General features: G+C 39.8%; 1 protein-coding gene across 1 annotated transcript in view; it reads left to right on the top strand.

Moving 5' to 3' along the window:
- Positions 1–918: 918 nt before the first annotated feature.
- Positions 919–27,076, top strand: part of LOC143849974 (serine carboxypeptidase-like 7) — a 44,709-nt gene continuing 18,551 nt past the window's right edge. Inside the window, exons 1-7 of the mRNA XM_077359296.1 lie at positions 919–1,244; positions 1,416–1,561; positions 6,768–6,844; positions 7,033–7,155; positions 7,258–7,360; positions 17,627–17,664; positions 18,800–18,901. Coding sequence (XP_077215411.1) covers positions 1,105–1,244; positions 1,416–1,561; positions 6,768–6,844; positions 7,033–7,155; positions 7,258–7,360; positions 17,627–17,664; positions 18,800–18,901 — 729 coding nt within the window. The 5' untranslated portion in view covers positions 919–1,104. The remainder of the gene's footprint in view (positions 1,245–1,415; positions 1,562–6,767; positions 6,845–7,032; positions 7,156–7,257; positions 7,361–17,626; positions 17,665–18,799; positions 18,902–27,076) is intronic.

Below are 27,076 nucleotides of genomic sequence, written 5' to 3'. Positions count from 1 at the left end.
CAAAAGAGAAGGGAAAAGATTCTAAGCCAAAAGAGAAGTATTCGGTAATGTTAACGTTCTAAGCCAAAAGAGAAGTGAGAAAAGATAATGCTACTCACTAAAGTATTCAATAACGTTAGCGTTCCAAAAGGTTTAAGTATTCCAACACATGTCAAGCATCCATCCGTCTCTAGTTATTTCTGACGGCCAAGATAGAAACGAATCCAAGGTTCTTTGGTTCAAATACCCATTCAAACGAACCAAAGGAATCCTCGTGAAGTGTGCCAATTTAATAGGCAGTAATGAAAAAGGAGGACTATGTCGATGTCAGAAGGGTATGAGGGTCTTTTGACCACCCGATTTTGAAGATTAGCCTGTGTTTCGTTCTTGTTTTAAAAGGTGCCTGTAATCCATAATTTCCACAAACATCAGCCCACATTCCGTACTTTTCTTTATTTTTACCTCCACTGCAGTACGCATTCGCCATCGCCCTTACTTTTTCACATAAATATCATTTCCCTGGGGCTCTGTTTGGTTGCAAAAAGTAGGGAAGACGGCTGAGCATTTCTAGGAATATGAAATACCAAATGTTGTTTGGTTGTCATTTTTTAGCTCAAATCCCATTGGACTACTAGACATGGAAGAGACATCATTATTAGCTTTTTGCTTAGGTGGCGCCTATGTTGCGGGATTGTCCCCTCGCCTACTTTTCCAATGCCAAACCTTATTTTTGGTAAATTTTAGAAGGGAGAAGAGTAGAATATGATATGCCATGTGTAATCATTACTTTTTCCCCTTTTTCTCTCATCTCTTTCTCTCTCTTCTACTATTTATTTTGTTAATGACACCCCTCCATTCTCCCACATGCTTTGACATCTAACCAAACACACTACCAAAATTCCCTCTAATCTTCTCTTAGACAAGTATAAAGAAGATGGTGATTCGTACAATTTGATTTTTGGCTTTTGTTGGGATTAGTGCTCCCTCTTGCTTCTTGCCCACATGTTAGAACTTAGAAGAGGGTCTGTCGTTTTTTTTCTCCAAACGGGATTCCTGTTTTGCTAGCGACCCTCAAGACTTATATATCCCCATTTCTGACTCGTAAAATCTCACCTGGTGTGAAAAATGGCTAAAGGCCTTTTGTATTCCATCACCTACTTTTATATGCTCATTTTTCTTTCCCTTTCATTGCCTACTCTCTCTAAGACAAATATCAAGGATCTACCAGGCTTTCCTGGTCCTCTCCCTTTTCAACTAGAAACCGGGTAAGCACTTCAAAACAATTTCATTTGCTTGCGATTGATCTTTTTTCACACCTATGCTCTATTTCTATCAGATCATTTCATTTTTCAATTCTTCTTTTTCTTCATGTTTATAGTGGCTCTCTCTCTCTCTCTATATCACTCTTTCTAACAAATTTATGTAATGAATTTCAGGTATGTAAGTGTGGGCGATTTAAAAGAAGATCAGTTGTTTTACTACTTTGTAGAATCAGAGAGGAACCCAAAAGAAGACCCTCTTATTCTATGGCTCACAGGTGGCCCTGGTTGTAGTGCATTCAGTGCAGTTGCCTACGAGATAGGTAATTTCTCAACCCACCAGATAGGTAAACCTTTCTGATAGAAAAATTTTTCCAGATAATTTTTTTATCTTTCCATCATTTAGAGGGAAATTATATGCATATGGTTAATTTGGAGGGATTTTATCATAAATTGAATAGGACTGGCTGAAGTTCTCTTTTAATTTGGGTTTGTTTAGTATTTCATTTCTCTTGAGCTTTGATTTTTTTTTATGGGGTGGTAGGTGTTGTAGATAATGATAAGAACATAATGCAGAAACAGAACAGTAGAAGTAGAATTTGTTGGGCAAGAGTTAGTAAGATAATAATATATAATATATAACAGTGGGGGAGTATGTCCTGCTTCATTTCACCGATTTATGTCATGGAAGGTAAGGGAGCATCCAGAATTATTAATTTCACGGTAGTAATAAGTTTGTTTTAAAAACGTTTTCTTTTTGTTAAATGATTATGCAGTAGCTATCAGTTCCTTGCAGCTGTAGAAATATGGGGCACATGTAATGTTGTTTGCCACATAATATAGGGATTTGCTAGCATCCATACCAGATGGTTTGTTGCATGTCAGACCAGCCACATATGGTCACTTTACAGAAGCTTTTGTTTCCATTCATGAGGTGGCTCAGCTGACATACACCAGACCATCTGCGATGGATGCTATGGGATGGACGCTAGCAAATCCCTATAATATAAGATAGGGATTTGTTAGGAATTTCGCCCAAAGCCATTTCGCGGAAGACTTTTGCACGGGTGAACAGCCACCTCATATGAATTAAATGAATAAGACAAAATCTGCAGAGAAGTTAGTCTGTGTGACTGTTTCTCCTGCAAAAGTCAGCAGCAAAATTGCCTAGCAAATCACTCAGAGATAAATAAGGTTTGTAGTCAATTTCTTCTCTGTCTTCAGTTTTCTTCGTATGGTGGCCGTGAAAACACGTGAAATCTGAAAAAAGTAGGTACGGTCCACTTTTTTTTCGATGATCCAAACAGTTCATATGTTTGGCACAACATAAATAGGTTGTGCCCCAAAAATCATTTCCATAGAATGATCGTAACCCTCCGATCTGTAGGCTCTGTTTGGTTGCCGGGTTTTTTTTTGTTCCTGGGAGTTATGTTGGAGAAAAAAAATACCCTGGGAGATAGGTGGGAAAAAAAAAGTCCTAGAAGTATCTTGGTAAAATAAAAAATCCCATGTTTGGTTGACCGGATTATGGTGGGAAAAAAAAAAACCTTTGTTTGGTTGCTTGAACTGTTGGGTAGAAAAAAATTCTTCTCAAGCTTAGTTTTGGTTCCTGAGTTTATTTTTGTTCTTAGGGTTATTTTGGGATGGGATGAAAAGGCAATCATTACAAAAGTGGGATTAAAAAATTCACCCCACAAGTAATCATTATAAGAGTGGGATTAAAATAAACCTAGTGCTAAAAGGCAACTAAACATGGGATGGGACCAAAATTTAACTAACTCTTTCTGGGACCAAAATTTAACTGGCAACCAAACGTAGGGTTAGGATCATCCTATGAAAATGATTTTTGGGGCACACCCTATTTACGTTGTGCCCAAACAGATGAACAGTTTGGATCATAAAAAAAAGTGGGGCTGTACCTACTTTTTTAGACTTCACGTCTTAAATTTAGGATTTTAGCCACGACGGAAACCGAAACGTTCCGAAACCGAAAATGCGTCTAATTTTTTATAAAATATTAATTCTTTATTTCTTTACAGAATTTCAGCCGAAATTACCAAAATTTCAGCCAAAAACACTAACATTTCGAGCCCTTCTACCGAAATTTCGGGATTTAGGCTGAAATGTCGGTTTCGGTGAGGACCAAAAACTACACCGGAAACCGAAATTTGGAACCTTGGTTATGAGTTTATGACATTGGCAACCACTATTTTTTGGGATTTAGTAGGCAATTTCTCATAAATCCATTTTATGGCTTACTTTTGCTGGAGAGAACAGCCACACATGCTGAGTTTCTAGCAGATGTCTTATTTATTTAATTCACATGAGGTGGCTGTCCTCTCCAGCAAAATTTACTAGCAAAATTTACAAGCAAAATAGCTATTTCGCAAAATTTACGAGCCCCGATTCTGCGAAATTTACTAGCCATCTCTTTTTTTGTACTTCTTTAATTGCCTATTATCAGCTTTTTGGGTCCAAATATCATAATGAATCTCGGAGATTTTATATGGTGTAAGCCCGTATAGTCCATTATTTTTAGAATAGTACTGTACGATGTACAGCGTACACCATGAGATGATCAAAGCTGTCCATTTGATGAGCCACATTATATATATAAGTTGTGGCCCACAATGTATATAGGATGATCCCATGGAAATGATTTTTGGGTCACAACCTATTTACATTGTGGTCATCAAATGGACGGCTCTGATCATCTGATGGTGTAAGCCGTACAGTACTATTTGAAAAATATTGGACTATACGGGCTTACACCGTATCAAAACTCATGGATACCATTGGGTTTACCAATCCTGGGTGGGTTTAGCTTCTCTTTTTTTTACCCTTTTGGGCATGTGGCAGATTAGGAGCGGCTTCGCCCACCTTCTCCAAAAAGACTGTCACAAGTATTGTGGGGGCGCAGGCTCTGTGGGAAATTCTATATGAGCTACATGACAGATCTTCAAAGGGTTGCACATGGAATAGCAAATGAAACCCATTATATGTCGCCCGAGGCCCCTCCCACCGTGGAGCCTCTTCATGAGAGGGGACAATGCTAGAGCATTGCCTCTACGACCTTGTGAATCAATAATTATTGGGGTTTTGGATTAGAGGTGGAACTTGGGCCAGGTTCAACCTGGTGGGGTTCAACCCAATTTCGGCTCTGCCGGGTGTGGGTTGGGTTAAAGTCGAGACCTTGGGCAGCCCAACCCTACTAGAATCCGGCCCATCCCTCTAAATATATCATTTTTTCTTTCAAAATTTTGTGATTATATATTTTTTGTATTTTTTTTTCTTTCTTTTTTACCCTTGGCCTACTCGGTCCAGGCGGAGAGATTCAGGTCGGAGTTAGTCACATCCGGCCATTGGAAGCAAGAGTGAAAGGGATTTCTTTGCTGAATTACATAGGAATGTATAATTTTCAAAAGGGCAATGATATTTTCACTCCCCCTATATTATACGCACGCTCCCCCTTATAACGTGATTCGACATAAAAAAGTGTTAAAGTTGCCCACTTTTCAAGTCAAATGACGTTATAGGGGAGCGTGCGCGCGTAATTCAGGGGGAGTGAAAATATGATCTCCCTCTTCAAAAAGATAAATTAATTAGCCATTTCATGATTTTCTAGTGAGCTCTTGGAATGTAAATCACACAATATGTATTTAAAGCAAAGATGGGAAATAAGAAAGAACGATAAAGGGTATGTTTGGACATATGGATTCTATTTTCTCATTAAAAAATTTCATGAAAAATAAGTTTTCCTTACCTCCTGGAAAATCTCGCGAAAAGTCTTACAAATAACATCAAACAATGGAAGACTTATTTTCCTGCTTCTTCCTCATGGATTTCTTGTATTTTTTTTCTCTATGCCGCTTGGGCCTAGGATGAACTTCTCAGGGTGTTTTTGTAAGAAATGAGGGTTGGTCAAAACTGTTTGTTTTGAAATTGATTGTTTATTAGAAGCTTATGGGAAAGAAAATTGAAGTAATGCTTTCATCACTGGAATAATTGGAGATGAGTAGAATTGAGGCCCATTAATATTCGATGGAATAATTTTTCATGGTTTCCAAACATGTATGTATTATAAATATGGAGAATTGGAGGTTGCTTGTCAGTTATTCGACGAAATGGCTGAGAGAGATGGACCTTCGTGGACATCTATGATCTGCAAATACTCTCACATGGAAAATGGAGCAGACCCAATTTTTGCAAGAATGTTATATGATGGAATGTCAGACACCTCGATTCCGATGTTTGAGAGGATGCAAGAGGAAGGCGTAGAGCCTAATCAAGTCACATTTGCTTGTCTTATGCTTGCATCCATGGCAGATTTGTTCAGAAAGGATTGGAAATTTTTAGCTCTATGACTGAACTTTACCACGTTGAATTCAGAAGAGAGCATTACGCTTGCATGGTTGATCTTCTTTGATGATCCAGGCAGCTTGTAGAAGCTTATACACTATTGATTAATTGAAGGAGATGCTTATTGAAGTTAATGATTGTTTACTTGTTTAGTATCCATGGAGTTACAGAGGCCGAGAGGTTTTGTACTTTTGTCCAATATTTATGCAACAGATGGGAAGTGGGAAGGGATTGAGAAGTTGATGCAGGAGAATGGATTTTTAAGAAGCAATATAGTTCTGTTGAGAAGAATGATGGTTTGGTTGGGTTTAGGATAGGGAAAACAAGGTTTTGAAGAAAAAAAGTTGGATGACATAGAAGCAATAGAGTATGTTTTCCTCCTTAGCCCGTTCCTGTCATGCCGAAAAAGACAACCAAGGAAAAGAAGCAAGAAGAAAAAGATTATTGGAAGATCCACTGGATATGGTGTGTTTTTCTTCTTACTTATTATGACTATTTAAACAACTTATTTAGTGCTATCCATCATAGATAAGTGGCATAAAAACTGCTTGAGATTATGATTCTAATCATCTAATCTAATTGGTGAAAAGGGACGATTTGGGAATGTTTTATATTTACTTCAAGTGTAAATCAATACAAGGTAAGTTGTTTCGAAATGGTTTATGCTTAAATAGTTTACCCCCTCGTATTTACCCTCATCGGAAGATACCCTTTGGAAAATAACTTTCTCAATTGCCCAAAGTGAGTTGGCCTCGGTCTTCTAAGCAGAAGTTTTCTATCTTACATATAAGAAGTTTCCCATGTTACTTTCTCAACTTTCTAAGTTATCTATGTTGCAATGCTTTTTGGGCTATAGCTCATGGTGGGAGACCATTTCTGATTAGACATTGTAGTACCCTAGCATCAAATGGGCTTTAGTGGTTCCTAAGCGGGCCGTATTAAAAAGCCTGTCAGCCCAAATGGGCCCAGAAAAAGTTGACCATCCGTCGACATAAATAATGTAAATAAAATGTGGGGTGTTAATAACAAAACAAGGGGGCACGAAGGTCAGCTTGAGTTCTAAACAAGGTGCAATATGTAGCAGAAAACCAATGCTTGAACATCTCAACAAATCATTGAATCTATCTTCATTAGCAATAGATTATCTCAAGGGTTTGGTTGGTTTTGTAGGTCCTTTAGATTTTAAGATGGTGGAGTACAATGGGAGCTTGCCACAACTTGTTCTAAACCCATATTCATGGACAAAGGTGTGGAATTAAGTCAACTCTTTCTTTTTTAACCACCTAGAGGATTTCATAAATTTTGCATATATTTCTTATTACTTTTTATTAATATATCGCCAGCCTATTAGCTCGGGAACCTGACTCGAGTCACTACATTTCAAGACGAGGCATTGAGTTTTCGTACTATGTATTGAATTGTGGTTATTTTTCAGGTTTCAAACATCATCTTTGTAGATCAACCTTCTGGGTCCGGATTTTCGTATACAAACGGCTCGGAAGATTACCGGACTAACGATCACAAATCAGCTAAAGAAGCCCATGAGTTTCTGATAAAGGTGGAAGCACTTCATCTTGGTTGATCAGATTTTTGATGTATTGAAAGGATCAGTACAAGCGTTTCTGATGGCTTTATTCTTGCTTCAATTTTTGTGATGCAGTGGCTGATTGATCACCCTCAATTCCTCTCTAATCCACTTTACATTGGTGGTAGTTCATATGCTGGAGTGATTCTTCCGGTCGTCGTCCAAGAAATATCAAATGGTAATCTTTGTTTATTTGAAGCTTAAAAACTTCACAGCTCTGTTTGGATTGCAAGGAAAAACATTTGCCACGTAGATTTTTTTCTCAGAACATTCTTTTCTTTCCTCAATTTAGAGGAAAATAATATAACGATGATTAATTTAGAGGGAGATCATCATCTTTCAAAAAAAAAAAAAAAAAAAAATTAGAGGGAGATCATCATTAATTGAAAGTCCAACTGTCCAATGTATGCTTTTTTATGTGTAAAGTAAGTTGGAAATTTTAGAAATATTTTTCCTTTCCAAGATTTTCCAGAAAATTATTGCAATCCAAACAGGGCCTTATGTGCAAATATATGGTTTAAAAGCCCTAGCTTCAATATAGACTACCCACAATCCATTTGTTAAAGAGTATGTAAGGGTAGTTTATGTATTACGTATGATGAGGGGCATTGTAGTCTTTGTACAAGGTTGCCCTGCTTTGGGCCTATATATACATTATTTACATGGGAGGACTCCCTAGTGGAGAATCTTCACCTTCTCCTCTCATCCTCGTCTTCTGACATGGTACTAGAGCAAAGATCCTAGGAAGAAGAAAAGAAGAAGAGTTCTCTTTCACATGCCATCTCTCTCTCTCTCTCTCTCTCTCTCTATATATATATATATATATATATATATATATATATATATATATATATATATATATATATATATATATGGGGTTGATGTTTCTAGTCCGTCCGCCAAAAAATCAGTGCGGGCCCACAGTTTTTGTGTGATCCGAAGCATTCATTTAATAGGCCCTGACATGGATAGGGTGTGCCCAAAAAATCAGCTCCATAGGATCATCCCAACCCTACGATTTGTGGAGGTTAAAATGGATGGGTATAAAACTTCACTAATTTGTCCAATTTTTAGCTCCACAAATCGAAGGGTTAAGATGATCCTATGGAACTGATTTTTTGGGCACACCCTATCTATGTCAGGGCCTATCAAATGAATGCCTTGGATCATCCAAACATTGTGGGCCCACTGTGTTTTGGGTCGGCGGACTAGAGAAGGTTCTCTAGTCGGCCGACTAGAGACACTTTTCTCTCTCTCTCTCTCTCTCTCTCTCTCTCTCTATATATATATATATATATATATATATATATATATATATATATATATTCTCCCAAACTTCTTTTTTTTCTTTGGTTTTTCCGTATACCCACAACCCAGTTGCGCACTCCCTGAAATCTCTCTCGAAAACCCTATTTTCTCTCCCCCTAAAATCCCAAAACACAAAAAAAGGACCTATACCACTTGTAGATCCTTCCATCTTCCAAAACACAAAAAAAAAAAAAACCCCAAAAAGTTCCCTTCTTGTGTATTCTTTTCCCTCTTTTTTCCATCCAAATCTTTATTTTCTTGTACTTTTTGGTTCTTTCTCCATAAATCTTGTTCTTTCTTCTCCTAAATCTATTCGTTTTCTTCTTTCTTGTTCCTTGTTATTCTTGTTCAAAATCCTTAAATCCTTTCTTTTCTAAATCTTAATCCATTATTGTGTTCTTTCTAGTTTCGTAACCCCTTTCTTTATGGTCTAAATCCTTTCTTTCTTTCGTTATTGAGTCTCATCCCCTCATCCAATCCATCCTACTCTTTGTTTTTCCTTCTCTCTATTCGTTGTGTTTCATGGCCTTTGTGTTGTTCGTCAAGGTGCCCACCAAGTGTTTGGTAAAATGTCTGAGATAGGTATGGTGCCTTGAGAGTATTCTTTTCGTTGCAAGTTGAAGGCCTTCGGCCTCAACTTGAGGGGGAGTGTTGTCATGTAGTTCCAAGGATGGAGTGTTAGTGTTGTCTTGTTGTTGGTGGTTGTCTTGGCGTCTTGTTCCTCTTCGTTGCTCTAGTGTTGTCTTGTGGTTCTCTTGTTGTTGTCGTGCTGTATTGTTGTGTTGTATTCTTGTCGTTTTTGCTTGATGTAGTTTCATCTTCCTTATTGGTTTGGCTAGCTTTATGGTTGCTCCTTAGTTGGTAGTTGTTCTTCCTATTATGTCTTGTCGTCGTCTCCGGGTTGATGTAGTATCACCCTCTTTGTTGGAGTGTTGTGAGGTTCCTGTCATTGGTTGGTTGCTTTCCTCTTCGCATTGTTAGTTGTTGGTTCTTCGTGTTGTTAGTTATTTCCTTCCGCTTGGTGTTTGTTGGTGGCGACTCTAATTGATGTTCTTTCACCATTCTTCGTGTTCTTGGTTAGTTTCTCCTTCTACTTGTTGTTGGTTGGTCGTTTGGCTTGGTTGGTTGTTTTGTTAGGTTGTTGCTGGTTGTTTGGTTGGTTAGTTGGTAGTGGTTGGTTCCTTCTGCCTGATGTTGTTAATGCTTCTACATGGTGAGTGTAGTTACTTGGCGTAGTTTTACACCTTTGTTGTTGTTGTTGTTGTAGCGGTTTGTGTTGCAATCCACCTTGTTGGTGCTTCTCTACGTGTGTAGTTGCCTTATGTAGTTTTACACATTCGTTGTCGTTGTAGTGGTTTGCATTGCAATCCATTTTGTTGGTGGCTATATGCCTGTTCGTTAGCGTTTCTTTCAGCCTTGTCGTTGTCGGTAGCTATATCTCAGGTCATTAGCATTGATTTTGGTGTTCTCGTTGTTGGTGGCTATATGCCTGGTCATTAGCGTTGCTTTCGTTCTTGTCGTTGTTGGTGGCTATATGTCTGGTCGTTAACGTTGCTTTCAACGTTGTTGTTCTCCAGGTGACGTGTTGTTTGGCCGTCGGTTGTTGTTTCTCCCAGGCAACATGCTATTTGGCCGTTGTTGGTTGGTTATCGTGCACCCGTTTGTTGAGCACTAGTTGTTGATCATTGTTGTGATCGGCTGATTTTCTATCGCCTTGTTTGTTGGTTGGTTGTTGGCTCTTCTCACCTTTCTGGTGGTCGGACCTCTTCTATTGACGATGTGGTGTTCCGCTGATGTCTACTCATGGTGCTTCAATGTTATTCGTTGTGCGCGCCTTTGGTGTGCCTATTTTGTTCGAGGATTGTTGCTGTTTTTCCTGCTGAGGCGCTTCTGTTCGATCGTTGATCTTGTTGTTCACCGTTGCTCTGATTAAGGGGGAAGCTTTGTGGTGATCGTCCTCGCCGTAGTGCTGATTCAGGGAGAGTTGTTATCTTTGGTGGCCATTGATCATGCCGTTCTACTCAACGTGGCCGTTGTACTTTTTTTTGTTATGTTCTTCATTATGTATTCACCACACCAGCTTGAGGACGAGTGCTATACCAAGCTGGCTATGTATATGAGATGATTATCCTTTTTATTGTATGGGTTTTATAGTTTGTTTGTATGGGTATTGTAGTTTTCTTTGTACCAAGCTGGAGTTCCACAGTATATACACTCCAGCTTGAGGGGGAGCGTTAAAGAGTATGCAAGGGTAGTTTAGGTATTATGTGTATGATAAGGGGCATTGTAATCTTTGTACAAGGTTGCCCTACCTTGGGCCTATATACACATCATTTACATGGGAGGACTTCTTAGTGGGGAATCCTCACCTTCTCCCTCACTCTTCACCTTCTTCTCCTCTCATCCTCATCTTCTAACACCATTTTTTAAAAATCTTTTCTTTTAGGGCATGCTTGCTCAAAATTTTCGACGTTTGGTAACCCATTATTTTAGGTTAATGTTTCTTTTAGATAACTAGTTTCCTACGAAAGAACCTGGAAAAAGACTTCCATGCTATTGTTAGAATGTATGGTGTACCCAACTTGAATTTGTGGTGTAGATGTCTAAAAAAAGAAGGGGATTTTGAATCAACAGACACTCCTAGAACGTAGGTTCAAGTCTGGTGCTTTTGGAAAAGTTCCTAAAATATAAGAGAATAACAGTGGAATTTGAGCAATCTTTAAGCAAATTTTGATTATAAGGTCTCATCTCCTAAGCTGCAAACATGTAAATCATTATTTGAATCCTGGCATGAAAACGGCCGGGGCCATGGCAGTGGTGTCACGCCCTGACCTCACTGTGTAAATATTGTCCAGTTCTGGGGTTTGCCGACCTCCCTGGTTTTTGTTTTCCAGCATAACTAACAATGCCCAACCCACTTCGCGGGGCCCGCCCCTTGGAGATGCTGAAAACACGTCTACACAGAGAGAGGGAGAGTTCACATATATAGCCCAAGAGCTTTCTCTCCCTTTCTGATGTGGGATCTTACAATTCACTCCCCTTAGGGCCCAACGTCCTCGTTGGCTCATCGTACTTTGGGAGGTATGGCTCTAATACCATTCTGTCAGGCCCCGACCCCATTATGTAAATATTGTCCGGTTCTTGGTTTTCCCACCCTCCTCGGTTTTGATTTCCATCAGCACTAACCATGCTTGACACACTCCGCGGTCGCCCCTTGGAGATGCTGAAAACACGTCTACACAGGGAGAGGGAGGGTTCACATATATAGCCCGGGGACTTTCTCTCCCTTTTTGATGTGGGAACTTACAAGTGGTTGTGGGTGTTCTTTGCCTTCTCGCCCCAACTTTCCTCACCAACTATCAACTGACTCATGGTCAAACTATTTGCCAGCGATGTGGACATACCTGTCATGTTGCCCTGACTAGCGGGTATGGTTTTGGTTGACCTCCTAGTCGTCAATCATTATCTCCTTTGTATTCCGGTCATTAGTGTACATCACGACCTCCTTGGTACTTCGATTCTTGCTTTACTAATCATCTCTCCTCAGATTTAGCCTTCCTTTAATCATTGTTTGAATACCATGATCAGGATTAGATTTAAATTGACGACGGTAAAGATTTGCCCATTCTTCACTTTAGCTTCTCGTTTATTCCAATAACCTCTCGTGCTTTCTCTTCAAGTAATGTTCCCATTTTTCGCACATTACTAAGAAACTATTATATGTTTGATGATTGTACTCTGACAATTTTTTCTATGTTGAAATTTTCTTCTCATTGTTTATTCAAGGACCTGTGCATGGGGACTTCTGGGACTCCTCTTCTTTAAACGGTGGTGATTGATGGTCTCTATAGCCTTGAATCTCCCCTTTATCTACACACTGACATTCTTTCTTTGGGAAGTGTACTTCCACTGTCACCTTGCTGATTTTTTGTCATTTCTAGTTGTCAATGGCATCCAGTCCCTCTCTTTCTTTGCGTTCCTCTTGCCAATACAGCAAGAGCCACAGGCTTCCTTTCGCTTCTTATAATTCTAGCTCTTCTTGTTGTTTATATTTAGTACATTCTGATGTTTGGGCTCTACTCCAATAACTTCTGTGAATGGTTGAAAGTTTTATATGCATTTTATTGATGCTTTAAGATAATTCACATGGATTTATCCTCTTTTTAAGAAAATCGATGTGTTAATGCTTTTGTCACTGTCAAATTGTACATTGAAAATCTTCTTAATGCTAAAATAAAAAGTTTACAATCTAGCACATGGTGAATATCACACTATTCACTCATGTGGGCCCCTGGCCCGCCGTAACGTCGCCTTGCCACTCAAGTGGTCTCCTTTTTTTGTGTTAGGTTGTGCCTCTCATCCTGTCGCTTTGCTAGGAGGCTATGCTGGTTGTGGTCCATCCTTGTGTGTGGTTAGTAGCCCACTAATTTCTTTACGGGTCCTGTCGATTCAGGCCCCATTATGGAGGCCGATGTAGCCTTAATATGGATTTCCCTATGGAATCGGGCAAACCCGATTCCTTGGAAAAATTTAGTAGAGTCGTCACTAGCCTGGCAAAAGCGACCCGTGCCCGTGGGTCGACCCGACCCACCCGCAAATTTGCGGGCACGGGTCTAAGTTTTAGTGACCCGTCAAAACTAACCCGCGGGTGACCCAACCCGCAAAAACACGGGTCGGGTCGGGTCAACCCGCGGGCACCCGCATTTTTACCGTATTTTTTAATTTTTTTTTGAGAATGTTATCAGCACTACTGTTTTTTATGAGGGAACTCCTCACTTTATAAAAAGTACGGTATGGCCCGCACCATAGGATTATCCAAACCGTCCATTAGATGGGCCTAGCCTAAATAGGTTATGCCCCAAAATTATTTCCATTGGTTGATTCTAACCCTCCGATCTATAGAGGGTTAGGATCAACCCTCTAACATTCAGATTGGAGGGTTAGGATCATCCTATGGAAATGATTTTTGGAGCATAACCTATTTAGGCTACGGCCCATCTAATGGACGGTTTGGATCATCCTATGGTGTGGGCCATACCATACTTTTAATAAAGTGAGAGTGCGCTCATAAGAAAACAGTAGTGTTGATAACATTTCCTTCTGTTTTTTATTTTATAAGAATTTGCTACCAAACTTCTCCTATGGCAACTTCTCGGCATGTGGCCATCGTGGTGCAAAGATGCCCACATGGCAAATGTTGCTAGCAAACAAAAAAAAGTAATCATTACACAAAAAAAGTAAAATAGCTAAAGTTATAAAGTTTTAAATGAAAAATTACCTAGAAATGGTTATAAAGTTGTAAAATTACGAAAAAAATACCAATAAAATATAGAAAGTTATGACAATTACGGAAAAAACAGATGTGGTCAAATCAGGAGAATTATTACAATCCCCATATTTGCGGGTGACCCGCGGGTTGACCCGGCCCACCCGCGGGCCGCGCGGGTCACCTAAATTCTGACCTGCAAAAATGCGGGTCATTTCCTCACCCGACCCGTGGACCCGCACCCGCATCACCCGGGCATTGACCCGGCCCGACCCACCCGTTTGCCAGGTCTAGTCGTCACCTAGGATAGGGCCTAGGACCCGCAATGACTCTGTATCGACACCGTCCTATATTCCCAGGATTGGGTCCGTATGCCGGTTACGAAAAGCACCAATTCCACCCAACTTGATGTTGGTCTCTACTAAAAATAGGAGGAATTATATGGTATCGGGATTATTTGTGAGCTGAAACAGGGGGCCCTTTCATCATGCATTATGGGGATGATGGGAAATGTTGCTGAGGGACTGCTTCTCAGAGAGGCCTGTATGCATCCTTGCAGGGGCACTCGCGCGAGGATGCATCAGGCTCTCTGCCTAGGTGATGTGGATCGAAGCAGTGGAGCTCACTCTCAATTGAAGAAACTCAGTATGTATTAGGTGGAGAAAACAAATTCAACATGCAGGACTAAAGTTTAATTCTCAGGTTGTATTCAATAGATCTGGACCTAAAATTTTATTGGAATTTCCGTGATTGTAATTCGTAGCTTGACAGATCACACACTCAGGTTAAAGGAATTAACAATCCTATCCTTATGGATGTGATAGTTTAGGTGAGGTTTATGGCTTAGCTAGGGTAAATTTAGAGGCAAGAAAAACATTGCTTATCAGCAAGCTAACAATTATGGTAGTAAGTTCAATTCTTTGTGAAGTTTCCGTTAAAACTAGTTGGATGTGAACTTAATTATCAGATCTGGCTTGAATTTAGGAACTTCATGACCCTTGCATTAACACTTCACAGCAGAACATCTGAAAGAAACAATTAAAAGAACTAATAGAGAAGTAACTTATGAACCAGAAATTCAGAAATGTAGTAACTAGTAAGGAACTGATCTGAAGTTTGTATTTTAATGAGATAGGGAAGAGCTGATTATAGTACATGAATACAAAGGGAGAAGGGAAGAAAGTTCTTACATGGTAGATCTCCCTCCTCATATTCATAGGGGAAGTAAAAACTTCACTCTCTTGATCCCACGGCTTTCCTCAAGCACCAGTCACCAATCACAAAATTCAACAGTAATGTTCCCTAAACCATGCACTTAATGCCTATTTATTGGCAATCAAAGAAGTTTCTCGATGGCCAGCTAGCTGTCGCTGATGTGGCAGCAATTGGCACCCTATGTGGCAACAGCTTGCTGTAATCACCACTCACCTTATGTAGTTATGTGGCAGTTGCTTCCTGACATCTGTCAGCTTAGGCAGCACTAGAAGTTACAATAACCCCTCACCCTTTAAGGGAGTTAGCTGTCTTCACGCTTGCATATAACCACCTCTCCTCACTTACTTCATTTCTTCCTACATTACACACAAACCCTCCCTACACTAAGCATCTAATACACCTCCACACGACCAAGTTTCCTCTATAGGCTATGGTCCTCACACGGTCACACCTACAATGCATATTTTCCTCTTACAACATGCTCCTACAAGTGCATAGTCTACACATGAATAAAAGAAAGGAAAAAATTACCACCACCTTAGACTCAAATGAAGCCCACACTCCTCGGCCGTGGCATCTCTACATCAAACTCTCCCTCCTCCTTGAAAAGAATTTGCCCTCAGGATCTCATCTTTCTTTAGGCGGAAATCGACACAGGTCTTAGGGCTGTCAGGGATGCTGTCCCTTGTATATGGCCCAGGAGGCAATAAAGCTGATGCCCGGGTCAAATACAAAGCTCTCTAAGGCAAGGCCCATCACCTAGGGCCCATCAGTGACATCGCCTCGATCTCAGTGAAGCTGTGGTGCCCACCACCAGATCAATCTAGGAGGTGGCTCATCCCTGTCTCTGCTCATGTACTGAATGCCATGGAAGTTCCATGCTATGTCCCCCTCCCTATAGTTTGTTAGTCTCTTGCAAAGTATTCCTCCATGTCCAAATAATTCCCTTCTACCATCTCGCCTAGTTTACTCCCTTCGTCCTCACTCTCTACCACTACTCCAGTCATCACTACCATTAAGGTTCTCTATTTCTCCTGCTGTTGGTCTGGTCTCCTTACCCAATCTCCATCTAGCTATCCCTCCATCTGAGAATACTCACGCTCTGACTACTACTTCCAAAGAAGGCAAACTTCCTCTAAAATCCCTTTTACCATTCTCATTGAATCTGACCTAACCATTGAATTAACTTATTTCTCCCAAACCTCTAAATTATCAAAATGGAGGGCTACCATGATTGAAGAATTAAATGCGCTTGCCCCTCCCTATCCTCACAAAACCACTATCGGTAACAAGTGGGTGTTTCGGAATTCGGATTAAGCGTCGAGCTGATGGTTCCATTGAAAGTCACAAGGAAAGATTAGATGATAAATGTGCTACCCATGAAGAGTGTATTGAATGTAATGAAACCTTTAGTATTTGTCAAATCCACTACTACAAACTGTTTTGAGTGCTTCAAGTGAGTGTGGACAATTGTATTATAGTGTGCTTCAAGTGTATGATGTAACCTAGTTTGTTGTCAAGTAATTCAAAATAGCTTTTCTAAAGTTATTTTCTTGAAAAGAGGATTTATTGTTGTAGGGCCGCCATAAAGCCTCAAGGGAATATCATAAGTTCTTTCCAATATTTTTTTTGAATGTAAGTTCTTTCCAATAGTTATAACTGTCCAGTTTTTCCTAGGTTATGGTTTTTTCAACGTTAAATGGGTGTAAAACAGCCTTGGCGCAACGGTAAGGTTGCTCCATTGTGACCTGGTGGTCACGGGTTCGAGTCACGGAAACAGCCTCTCTGCAAAGCAGGGGTAAGGCTGCGTACATCTAGCCCTCCCCCAACCCTGCAATGGTGGGAGCCTCGTGCACTGGGCCGCCCTTTTTTTAAATGGGTGTAAAACGATTTTTACCTCTTTTTATAAGTGAAAAAAATGGCTATAAAATTTGTTTTACGCCCATTTTACATTGAAAGAAATGGAGCCCCAGATGAGAAATATTCAATGAGATCATTTTTCACAAGGCTCCGTTTCTTTTGACATAAAATGGCCGTAAAACAAATTTACGCCAATTTGTTTTACGATCCATTTTTCGTCGAAAGAAACGAAGCCTAAAAGAAATTTCAGCATAGGCAAACATGTTATTATTGTGTAATCTTGTTGGATTTTGGTATAATATGTGTGTGAACTTGCAATCTAAAAGAAATATTCGGTAGAGATTTTCAAAATAGATTAACCCCTAAGAAATTCCTGTTGCATGTTAACCCAATCACTATCTAAACGTTATTGTAAGGTGGTCGGAAGTAGGTCCTACTTATCCCACCACATCCAAAAATGTCAGAAAATGGGGCCAATTTCTCGTATCATCCAATCTTGACCAGTTAATGAAATATTCAGATACAGTTGAAATCAGCTATGGGTTTGATCAAAACATTGGATAAGTTGGTGATTTTAGTAGATTTAATTTGCTCCACTATTTACCAGAAATGATATATGCACCCCATTCTGATAATGGCACTTATTTATTTTGGACATATCTAATTAGCTACTGCAGGTTATTACAATTATCTACAGCTAAATTGGGCAAGTGTTTTTTAAAAACAGTGCATTTACCGTTTCCCTTTCTATATTCATTTTAAGCTTTTTTTATGTGTTTTTCTTTTTTGTTGCAGACATTGAAGCCCGTCAGGAACCAATTCTCAATCTCAAGGTAAGTGACTATAAATAAACTTTCCAAATTAAATGGTAAAAATACACAAAATAGTTTGAAGAAATCAGGTAAAAATACAAAAAGATCTAAAGACCTAAACTTAGGTCTAAATCTCAAATCTTGACCTAAGATCTAAATGTACATCTCTCGCTCTCTCAATACATTTAATAATCATATGCAAAAGGTTTTGAACTTAAATGCAATTATATGCAAATATTGGTCATAATAGCTTTAGAAATGTTATCTTTAATGTTTTTCAAAGCGCCATTAATATCACATTTGCAAGCAGGGATTTGCTAGGGACCATCACAAAAGGCCTTATCCGGACCCGCTGTTACATGAGAGAGCAGCCACCTCAGATGAATTAAATGAATGTCTCATAGGCTCAGATTTTGTTTCATTCATTTAATTCATCTGAGGTGGCTGCTCTCCCATGCAACAGCCGGTCCTCGAAATGCCTTTTGCGATGGTCCCCAGCAAATCCCTTGCAAAGAAGATTAACTCAAAATAATCCTACCTGCAAATAAGGATCGATTTTAGTTGTATGAAAAAGGCCCTTTGGCCCTATTTGTTTTTGATTTTGAGTCCAAAATGGATTATTGTACACGGAATTATGTTTAGGGCTTGCTTGGCAACCATGAACAAATATTCCATGGATTATTAATGGCCCCAATTGTCAGAGATGGGTTGACAGGGAGAGAGACTTGAGAGGGTGGGAGTGAGGGGAGCACGAAAATAATATAACTATGTCGAGAGAGCATAAGGAGTAGATTCTGCATCTTTGACTTTTTGGATGGTGGCCGGACCCATCCAAAAAGTGAAACTACAAAGAATAGAAATAAAACAAAAAAAACCAATTTGAAGTAGCATATCACTTTGGGAAGTCCCAAAGTGATATGTTTGCCACCATTTCTTGCTCGGGAAAGCCCCCTCTAGTGTATTTATGACTACTCTTTTAAACTAGAGGGGCTGTCTCAAGTAAGCAAAAGGTGTGAATATATCATCTCCCTATTACTTTTCATGGTTTTTCAGGTATTTCACTGCTCTTGCATAGATGTTCTTTCTACAACAATACTATCTATACAATCACACACATGTTAGTCTAATATGCAGTTTTATCTCACCATGGATTTAGGGTTATATACTTGGAAACCCATCAACTGATCGGAAGTTCGATACGGGCTCATTTGTACCTCATGCACACGGAATGGGGCTCATATCAGACGAACTCTACGAGGTAACTCAGTTGCATCTTGCAAAACCCTATTTAGGATAATTCATGCAAGTACATTTTCTTGTAGGATTTTTTAATTTTAACGTAGGCTCGTTTGGACTGCGAGATAAACTTTTTCCATGGAAAACATTTTCTCTGAAACTTTTCTTCCTTTTATTTTTTGAAATGGGAAGATCTATATTAACATAGAAAGGAGACAAGTCCCAGGATCAAGCAGAGAGTAAAAAATCTCCAAGAACGCCCGGTTCATCACCTCCTTGGCTAGACAAACCGCCCCACTATTTACCGAATGACGAACATGCTAAAACAGAATATGGTGACCCTCTACATGATCGCAGATCTCATCTATCAAGTCTGCAAATCTCCAAGGATACTGCATGCTTCCATCCGTCTATCTAATGGTGTTTAGAGAATCTCCCTCAACTATCAATCTATCCAATAATCTATCAACAACGATCCTCATACCTAGGAGCATTGCTCTTGGCGTCAGCCTCATCGGCATCCTTAACCCCAAGGGGCCCCGAGAATGCCCATTTGGTTTTCCCCTCCTCATCTCTAAGCAAACCTGCCCCAACCGGATCCGGATTTCCAATTCTAGATCCGTAAAAATCTAATTTGAACCATCCGGCACCCAAGAAGGAATAGTTGGACTCTCTCTTTCTACCTTGTAGCATATGTCCTTCCAAGCCATTCAAAAAAAAAAAAAAACATATCTCCTTCCAACATCTATTATGATTCCTTGAGAGGAGGAAGAGCCTTCACCCAAGAAATAACGATGGAAATGATCTTTGTGAAGGTAAAGACGTTAACTTTGGATCGGTTCTTGAAAAGCTTAGCATCTCTCTTTCCATAAGAACCATACCGAAGTAAGCATTGCCACTCTCCATAATATTGTACCATTGTATGACCAAGTCACTCAGAACTAGCTATTCACAAGGTCTGCCAACTGCCTGGGGAAAATTCAGGACATCCCAAACTTATCTAAAATCCGGCACCATACCTCCCTGACAAAGCGGTAGTACAGCAAAAGATGAACGACTAACTCTCCATTCCTCAAACATAAGGTGCAATGGTCAATGATGCACATTTGATGGCTGTGGAGATGGTCCACTATTACGATCTTATCATGAAAGGACCTAAAAGTGCGAACTCTAGGGGGGACTGGAATGCTCCATACCTTGGATAGATGAGAGGGTAGAAGAGATGCAATATGGGAGAGAAAGATTTTACAGCAAAGAGACCAGATATGCTCCAGATCCAAACCCTTTTGTCGCTCCAAGATTTGCTAATGTTGGTAGACTCTAATTTACGAATGAAAGCCGCAAGTCTATTTAATTCTCTGTCAAAGAGATTTCGTCTAAAGTTATTGTTCCAAACGATGCAACCTTCAATCCTCTCGAAGCAATTTTGAACCATTCCTTCTTTATCCATCCTAACCCCATATAAATCAGGGAACAAATCTTTGAGCAGAGGCTTAGCACACCGCCTATCCCATAAGAATCTAACTCTATCTCCTTTGTGGACTCTGAATCGGCTGTCCTGCAAGAATTTTTTCTTAGTCCTCAAGATACCTCTCCATAGGGTTAAAGCAATGCTTCTATAAGTGTCATCTGAGACCTAATACCCGCTGGTTAACCCTTATTTGCTCTCTATCATTTTTGTCCAGAGTTGACCTCTTTCTTTCCCGAACCTCCACAACCACTTACCCTGTAGTATTCACCAATCTTAAATTTCTAATTCCCAAACCACTTGATTTGATAGGCTTGCACATGTCCTCCCAACACACCAAGTGGATCTTATTCTTCTCCTCTGATCCAACCTATGGGAAGTTTATCTGAATATGCTCAATTCTCTTAATTATTGAGATATGACATCTTTGGTATATAGTTATATTTGCCAAAACTACTTTAATATGTATAATTGTGCCCCTCAAAGAAACTAGGTTTCTTTTCCATGTAGATAATTTCTTCTCTATTTTTCCTTTTTCACATCCCAAATCTTCTTACTAAGACGACCCTCACGCAGAGGGAGGCCAAGGTATGAGGTGGGAAGAATATCCACACAACACGCCAATAAGCTTTCGAAACTGTCACTCTCCTCTCCATCAATATGAATGGCAATCAATTTTGACTTTTGAAAATTTGATCTTTGCACTGTAATAAACTCGTAGCATCTTAGCACCGTCTTTAGCTTTAACAAATTATCCTACTTTGCTAAAAATGTGGGTTTGTGGGTGAGTGACTTCTATCCCATACCTTCCTATAGAGAATCCTTCAATAAAACCACATCTTCTACCTTTTTCTATCATTCTACTTAAGGTCTATGCTACAATTAGGAAGTGGAAGGGGGAAAGGAGGTCACCATGGCGGATGCCATGGGAGGATTTGACGAGTCCCTTAGGGGAATCGGTAAAGAGGATTGAAAACCATGAAGAAGAGATGCATCTTCTAATGCAACTTCGCCACCGATCACCAAACTCCATCTAGCCCAATTAGTAGTCGAGACATTCCCATTCTACTTGATCATAAGTCTTCTCTATCTCTAACTTTCACACTACCCCTTTCCTTCCTCTTAGAGTAGAAATTAATTAGCTCATTTGCTATTAGGGTGCTACCTAATATCTGCTTTCCCTGGATGAAGGCAGATTGATTATTAGAAATAATTTGGGTGTGAACATCCACTCTCATGAGGGGCACATGGAGGTTCGTCCGGCTTTATTTTCGTGTTTAAGGATTAATTTCCGATTCTGCTCTTTTTGTAGTAATTCTTCCATTGATCGTGACCGATCAATAAACCACCGTTCTTCCTCTACCGAACATAGGCATCGGCCCGGTTTTATGGGGATTGACTACACCTAGGGAGGGGCCTAGGACCCACGAATAACTCTGTGACATGTCTACGTCTCCTTTGGTTTGGATTCGTTGCCTTATTACGGGGACGGAAGGTGTTAGGCACCGTTCCCGCTTGGGAAAAACTCCATACTTGAGCCTCATTTAGGTTAAATATTAATTCAACTTGTCTTAATTGGTTTTTTATTTGCGAACCCAAGAACATAAAGAATTGTCGATGTCTTGCAATCATAATCCTCAGGAATTGAGACAACTACCTGAGAGTTACGGTCACAAGCTTCATCAATCCATTTTAATTTTTATTACTTTTCCTCATCTATATCAATTAAGGCAATGAAAGAGAATAAATAAGGGGACTTCTTCAATGATTTGTGAATGGAATCTAAAAACTTGGATTGCATGACAGAATCCATTTCCGTAGTTTCAAGAGCATGAATCTAAAGCATGATGAGTGATTCCGACTATGATTGAGCTATATATACTAAAGAAGACACCTTCAGGGTTTAGGGTTAATAATTAAACCCTAAACCCTGTGGCTTCTTCTAATACATTATTTAACCTATTCGACTTACATACATATCTTAATCTAAGTGATCCTGTCCATGGACTAAGGAAAGGGGAGAAGACATACCTGACTACTCGACAGAGGTTGACGGCAGATCGTGAGTTGGTGTGGTTGCGAGTTCTTTGGAATCGCAAGTCCGCACTATCGGTCCTCGTTTGAACTCCAACTATGTTATGATGGATCTTATTTGGACGGTCAAAAGATGGGAGGCGTGTGCAAGCCTCGATAGTGGCCAGCTTTATGGTTCAACAAAGGGCGGGTTGTGGCTCACATTTAAGAGGGAAGTGATTTTTTTGGAAAGGCTGGTTTGCGACAAAAGCCAGTCAGAAAAGATAGTGTGTCATGGCCAAAACCAATCAAACAAGCGAGTGGTCTCTTGGCTGGGCTGAAAGAAATGTCTAAACTCTATGATGGAAGGGGATGAAGGGGTCACCATAATGAAAAAGAGGCTTGCAAGGGGAAAACCTATAGGTATCATTTACCAACAGAAACTAAGAAAAACCTTTATCTTTTCCTCGATCACCTCATCCTCAGACTCCCGCATGCAACATGATTCAAAGAAACCAAAAAGGTTCTAAACCTTTATTAAGGACACTTTCTGTATCCTTTTTCAAGCATCTGGAACTGAAGCTAATCAAACCTGGTTTTATTCCACATTCAAAACCAAGAGCTCCTCTCCAATATGGACCTTCATCAAGAGGCCTCCTCCTATTTTAAGCTTTTTTTTTTCTGCCCTCTGTGGAGAAGCGGCACTCCTTTTTTCGCCCAAAAGTTCCCTTGTTATTCCGTGCTTCTCTTCTTTTGCCATTTTTTGAGTTTGCATGACTCTTCAATATAGAGGAAATTTCTTTACGGCCAATAGGGAATAACCGAATAAGTAAGTCTTAAATGATAGTAAGGAAATCCTGCAAAATGGGATTCTCTCGACATCCCCTTTTGACACATCCCAAATCACATGGCTCGCTAAAGCTTATCTTTCATTTCCTAAATAACATCATAAGCACTTGCAACCATCGTATGAAATCATGTTAAATCTCTTTTGTTGACCAGCAAGAGAAGAGTCAGAAGACTGGGAAAAAGGAATATCAAAGATAGGACTCTTTATGCACTTTGTGATGAAGGTAAATTTGACTAGGGCCGTCGATCTTAACATCGTCTTGATCAGATGATGGTCTTACCGGCGCTCCAACCCCGATGATCTGGGAACGATTGGATCAAAGTCGGGTGTGATTAAGACCAGTGAGTTGCGACCTCAATTCTCGGGTTTACCGACAGGTGTGACAACCATATGAAGATTGCAGTCGCACTCTTCTCTTGATCGGTTTGAGCGGGTTAATCTTTGCATCTTAGCCCGATATTTAGAGGGAAGATGGTGGGAAAAAGAAAGAATTAGAGCTTTTGTTTACTGTTATTTATGCATGCACAGATGACTTGAAGGGATCGGGGGTGCCGACTGTAGGGAAGTGATGCAGGAGCATCCGTTATTCCCCAGCATCGAACGTTGCTCCATTAGTGTAGGGCCATTTTTGTTTCTAGTTTACTTGTATTAGTAAGATAGCCAGGTTATTTTACTATGTTTCATGTACTCTTTAGACAATTTTGGTTATGAGGGATAGTTTGGTTATTTTGACCACTTATTCTTGGTTTTTTAGTCATTTACAACTAGTAGGGGCATACATGTATTTTCTATTGTAGAGAAGCCTATAAAAGGGTTCCCACCAAATGTAACTAGAGACTTTGAATTTGAAATTGAAATTAGGAATTTAAGCTTACCTAGATCTAAGTTTTGGTTTTTTTTTTCCATTTGCAAAATTCTTCCAAGTTCAGGGAAGGAAAATTCCTTGAGCTGGACTCTCAAGCTCTTTCCATTTCATCTCCATTGCCTTGTGTTTCCAAGGTTTCTTGATTGTTGGTGATCGAGCATCTCCTTGCACAATCTGCAACTTAATTCTTTGAAGAACTCATTCCTTGAAGGATGAACAGCAAGATCTGTCCCTTTAGAGGTTGCCAATTGGAAGTTGCTGGAAATCAATGAGATTGTCAAGCTTTTGGTTTAATTGCCTCTTTAAATGATAAATCTGTAAGTCTTTTCAAAAAAAAAAAAATGATAAACCTGTAAGTATTCTTGTACTTGTTATAATTTCTATTAGTTTCAGACTTGTGGATGAAATCAAAGGAAGGAAATGGAGTTCCAAATCTCAATACTATTAAAGAGGGATTGCTTGAAGGAAGCTCAATGATCCTGACAATTTCGTCTCAGATCTAGTAGTTAGCACTTTCCATTCTGAATCTGGAGTTGGACATCTGTTCCATAAGTGCTCTGAGCTCTGGATATACCAAGGCGCATGGATTTGAGATTGATTTTAGTCGAGGTATTGTTGGAGAATTATGAGATACTATAGTTTCGGTTTGTTTATAGTAAATTGATGCTCTCAGATAGGGCCGATCATTTCTCAAATTCATGTTGTTCAGTTTATTTTCTGAAGGAAGCACTGCACTCCCAAATTTCATGCCTTAGTTTTAATAAAAACAATTAATAACATGATTGTTTGGAAGTCTTCAATTGGGAATTATTCTATGTGATGGAACCGATCCAAATTTTTGAGTGATTATCTTGGTTATGGCGGTTTGGTAAATTTACACCTTCACCATATCTAGCCATCGTTTACCATAAACTCAAAGTGATAAGGAGATATTCAAAATTTAAGCCTCTCTTGGACTGAACATTGAGACATATAATTGTTACCTAAGCCTAGATCCGAGATCCACTTATTCACCGAATTGAGCACTAAAGCTACAGAATTTTCGAACTGTCCATTCATGGTTTGCCCTAGGAGAAAAGCTGAGAAATGATGACGTTGAACTAAACCTAAGATACCATTTATAGAGCAGAGTTGAGCTGGTTTTTGTCATAAACAACAATCCCGTTTTTTTTTTCTTTTAAATTTTTTTGGAAGACTATCAATGAGTCCATTTTGCTAGCTAAATGACAGTTGCAAGGTGAAAGGTTACGTGGACGGAATTGTTGACAACATATCATTTCGGCTAAGGCTGACCTCAAAGCACCCATCCTTCATCGCCAAAAATAGTGCTTTGCATTTACCCTCCATCAGGAAGTCTGTCCAAAGAACCCTTAAGCTATGACATGAATTTGAAATTGGGAAGATCCTACATGGTTATAATGCATAATCAGAGAGTGCATGGGGGGTTTAGGGTTCGTCGAACCCTAAGTCTTGTGGCCTTCTCCTAATAACTCCATATCAACCTTCACATGCAACTACAAGATCAAATCAAAGAGAAAGTGAAAGTGTTATCGGAACCGGGGACCTAAACTATGATGTCTGATTTGGGGGGCCCTCAACTCCTCAGGGTCCTCTTACTCGTTTTTCGGCTTTTCAGTCCCTTCAGATATCTGAAACCACTTTTCTATGGTTTTTAGCTCTTTTCTTGGACTACTAGCCAAAAGTAGAGTTAGAAGCTCATAAAATTTCCGCCCTTCAATGCATTGGGCCTTGGGCCTTTAATAGGCATGTCAACCAAGGTTTTTTGGCGTGGTTGGGTGATGTGGGACTAAAAGAGATGAGAGAAAATCTCCTCTGGAGTTTATCTGATAAAATTGGATAATTGCGACCGCAAGTTGGCTCGGGGCCCTGTTGTATATGGGAATTGAAGGTGTTTTGGTATTTTGACATATCCAGAGATGGGTTTTGGTTAGATGGTCTAGGTTGGGGATTTGTTGCTGTTTCATGATGTGCTGATGTGTTTGGTTGTCACCCTGTTTGGATGGTGGATTCCCTTGGCTTTCATGCTTACAAAGACTTTCGGTCCGAACTGTAAGAGACTTTTGGTCATCATTAGAGTCATCATCACGACAAGACTATCTTTGGTCCGAGCTAGGAAAAATGGGGTGTCTACACTTGGGCATGACATTCTTCAATCTACCTGCCAAAACTTTTGCTATTAATTTGTATGGGCAGCCGACCAAACTAATTGGCCTGAATTCCAAATTTTTTTGTCCCATGTTCACTTTTGGGACCAACACAATAAGGGTAGCTCCCGCAATTCCTTCATAAAATTTCTTGACGAAATTACAACTAACACTTTTCACGACGTCCCAACAAGATTGGAATAAGGCAAGGCAAAACCCATCTTGACCCGGCGCGCGATCAAGACTCAATGAAAATAAGGTAGCTCTGATCTCTTCATCAATGATTGGTTTTTCCATGTTGTAGTGGTCACTCTCCTCAATAGTATCAAATTCTACACCATTGGATTTAAGAAATCTCCCATTTTCAGGTGAATAAAGCTCTTGGTGGAACTCTACTATCTCCTTTATAATGACGCCCTTCTCCTCGCATCTATGGTTTTATGGTCATGTATTTGAAGAGAATTGATCCTATTTCCTCTTCTTGTAGCACTTGCGATTCCATAGAAATAGGTAGTGCTTTTATCCTCCCCTCTCAACAACTTAACTCTAGATCTTTTGCTCCAATGAATTTCCTCCTGGATGATTGCTCGGCTGCATTCCTCCCTTAAGCCTCCAAGCTCAGTAAATGCTTCCTAACTTGCTTCACCCCTCACTTCCTCGCAGCAAATTTCCTGAAGTCTGGCAGACACCAATTCTTTCCTTTCTCCCATAATTTGGGCGCTCCTTTTTTCCACTCCTTAGTTTGCTTTTAATATTCAGAGTTGCACCAATTACCTGGGCATTAAGCTAATGAGTCACACCATGAAGCTTTGGGAGAGGGTAATTGAGCGTAGACT

Source organism: Tasmannia lanceolata, unplaced genomic scaffold (assembly GCF_043159265.1).
Source record: "Tasmannia lanceolata isolate RefF3 unplaced genomic scaffold, GAP_Taslan_0.1 ptg000018l, whole genome shotgun sequence".
Classification (NCBI taxonomy): domain Eukaryota; kingdom Viridiplantae; phylum Streptophyta; class Magnoliopsida; order Canellales; family Winteraceae; genus Tasmannia; species Tasmannia lanceolata.
This window is presented reverse-complemented; position numbering and strand designations above follow the sequence as displayed.